This window comes from Fonticula alba (assembly GCF_000388065.1).
Source record: "Fonticula alba strain ATCC 38817 unplaced genomic scaffold supercont2.7, whole genome shotgun sequence".
Classification (NCBI taxonomy): Eukaryota; order Rotosphaerida; family Fonticulaceae; genus Fonticula; species Fonticula alba.
This window is the reverse complement of record NW_009242977.1, coordinates 99,935-102,196: the sequence shown is the minus strand read 5'-3', so window position 1 is coordinate 102,196 and position 2,262 is coordinate 99,935. Positions and strand designations below refer to the sequence as shown.

Below are 2,262 nucleotides of genomic sequence, written 5' to 3'. Positions count from 1 at the left end.
CCCTGCTGTTCCCCCGATGGAGCCTCGGACAGCCGCAGCGCCCACCGAGTCGGATGCGCCGGTCGACGCCCTGAAGTACTTCCCCCGGCGCCAGGGCACCGCGGGCCTCAGCACCTCTGCCACGTCCGCCGCCCCGCCGATCGACTCCTCGATCCAGTGCGCCCTCCTCCACCTCCTTTCCCCCTCATCCCGCGGCTCCCCCCCCCCCCCCCCCCCCCCCCCCCGGCTAACCTCGCACATCCATAGCTATGGGCCCTTTCCTTTGAACATGCCGCTCCCCGGCGGGGTGGAGCTTTTCGCCCCGGAGGCCCGGCTCTTTGAGACCCTGGTCCAGGTCGAGCGCCAGGCGGCCAGTCTGCGCCTGCGCCACTCGATCGAGGCGCACGAGACCATTCGCGCGCTGCCAACCGTACGCACTCTCCCGGGCGTCTCCCTCCCCTCGGCCCAGCCCCCCTCTCGCATGTTGACACCCCCTCCGTCCCCCCTCCCAACGCAAAAATGCAGGTCTCGCGGACCATCCGCCTGAGTGCCGCGTCGTCGACCATGCGCACCGCCCGCGGTCAGGCAGCCTGGCAGTTCCGCCTGGATGGGCGCGTGCTGAACTCGACCACCGGCCGGCCGGATGGCGCCTTCCCTCGCTTCACCTCGCTCGTGGACAAGGTCCTCTTGCGGGTGGAGCACAGCCATGGGGCGCCGGTGGTGGCTCTGACCTCGGCCGACATCGAGGTACATCCCTCCCCTGTCCCTGCCTCCCGCCCCGCCTGTCTGGCATCCCCTTCCTCCTCTCCTGCTTCGGCTAACACGCGGCTGCCACGCACGACATCTACACACACACACACACACACACACACACATACACACACACACACAAAGTGGTCGCCCCCGGCCGGCGCCGCCCCCACACCCGCCACGGACGGCGTGGTGCTAACACGCGTCGGGCCAGCCCCGACCGCCATCCATGTGGCGGTCCACCTTCGGCCGGCCCTGGCACCGGAGTGCTTCCGCCTGCCGGCCGGCCTGCGCCAGCTCCTGGCCCTGGTAGATGGACATCTTGGGCCACTGCTGACGCCCGACGAGGTTGGCGCCCTGGGCGAGGCCGCTCCCCTGCGTGCGGTCGACGCGTGCACCAGCAGCCGCGCTGCCCATCAGACAATCCGTGCATCGGCAACTCGGGCGGACATTTTCTCGGCCGTCTGGCGGTACATTAGCCTGGCCGAGCTCCAGTGCTCGGACGACCGCTCGGCCATCCGCCTCGATGGGGCTCTGGCTGCGGCCCTGGCCCCCCCGGCCAGTCAGACGGACGTGGCCCCGGCGCTGGCCCGGCTCGCTGGGGGGGATGTTGCCGGCGCTGCCGGCCTGGCTGTCGGCACCCGCCTGCCGCTGGTGGATTTGCCCGTGCGCATTGAGTCGCTGGTGTCGCGCCTGTCCCGCGGCACGAGCCTCCCGCCGGAGCCCCTGGCCTTTACCTTCCGATTTGCGTATGTCGCCCCATTCGCTATGCGGCGTGCCAGTCCCATGTCCCAGTATCTCTGACCCCCCCTTTCTCTCCTTGCCTTTCCCTTTCCCTTTCTCTCTCTCTCCATCTCCCTCTCTCCCTCTTCATCTCCATCCCCATCTCCATCTCCATCACCATCTCCGCCTCCACCTCCACCTCCACCTCCACCTCCACCTCCACCTCCACCTCCATCTCCACCTCCATCTCCCTCTCGCTCCCCATCCCGCTTGTCTTGTTTTTTTTTTTTTTGGTGTAGCGATGCCCCGGACCCCGGGGCCGTGGGCTCTGGCGGCTTCAGCCAGCCGACCATCATGGACTTCGATGCCGACCTGTATTGGAGTGCCGATGACTGCCGGCAGCTGCTTGATGCCACCCGCGCGGCGGCCGGCGCTGGCGAGGCCGAGGTCCAGCTGGCCAGCGCGCTGGCCGCACACAACCGCACCATCCACCAGCAAATGGCCGACCGGGCCTTCTTCACCCAGGTGGCCAAAGCCCCGGCTGCTGGCCTGATGACCGGCCTGACTCGGGCACACGACCACCTGCGAATGTATTGCGAAAGTCGGGCCGACGGGTCGCTGGCTCTGGCTGCCGGGCTGGAGCGCCGGCGCATGGCCGGCCTGCGCCCCATCCTCGCCCGGGCGCCTGCCGGGCTCGCGTGCGCCAAAACCCGCCTGGCGCTGGAGCGCACCCGGCGCGACACCTCGACCGCCGCGCGGCACTATCTCTCGATGCTGGTGCGCGAGGACACAGCTCCTACCCTCCCCCCC

The 2,262-nt window shown here is 69.3% G+C and overlaps 1 protein-coding gene across 1 annotated transcript in view; it reads left to right on the top strand.

Moving 5' to 3' along the window:
• The window catches only part of H696_04214 (hypothetical protein), a 5,726-nt gene continuing 3,464 nt past the window's right edge, over positions 1-2,262 (top strand). The window contains exons 1-5 of the mRNA XM_009498091.1: positions 1-156; positions 247-409; positions 505-726; positions 874-1,478; positions 1,752-2,229. Of these exons, the coding sequence (XP_009496366.1) occupies positions 17-156; positions 247-409; positions 505-726; positions 874-1,478; positions 1,752-2,229 (1,608 nt within the window). The 5' untranslated portion in view covers positions 1-16. The remainder of the gene's footprint in view (positions 157-246; positions 410-504; positions 727-873; positions 1,479-1,751; positions 2,230-2,262) is intronic.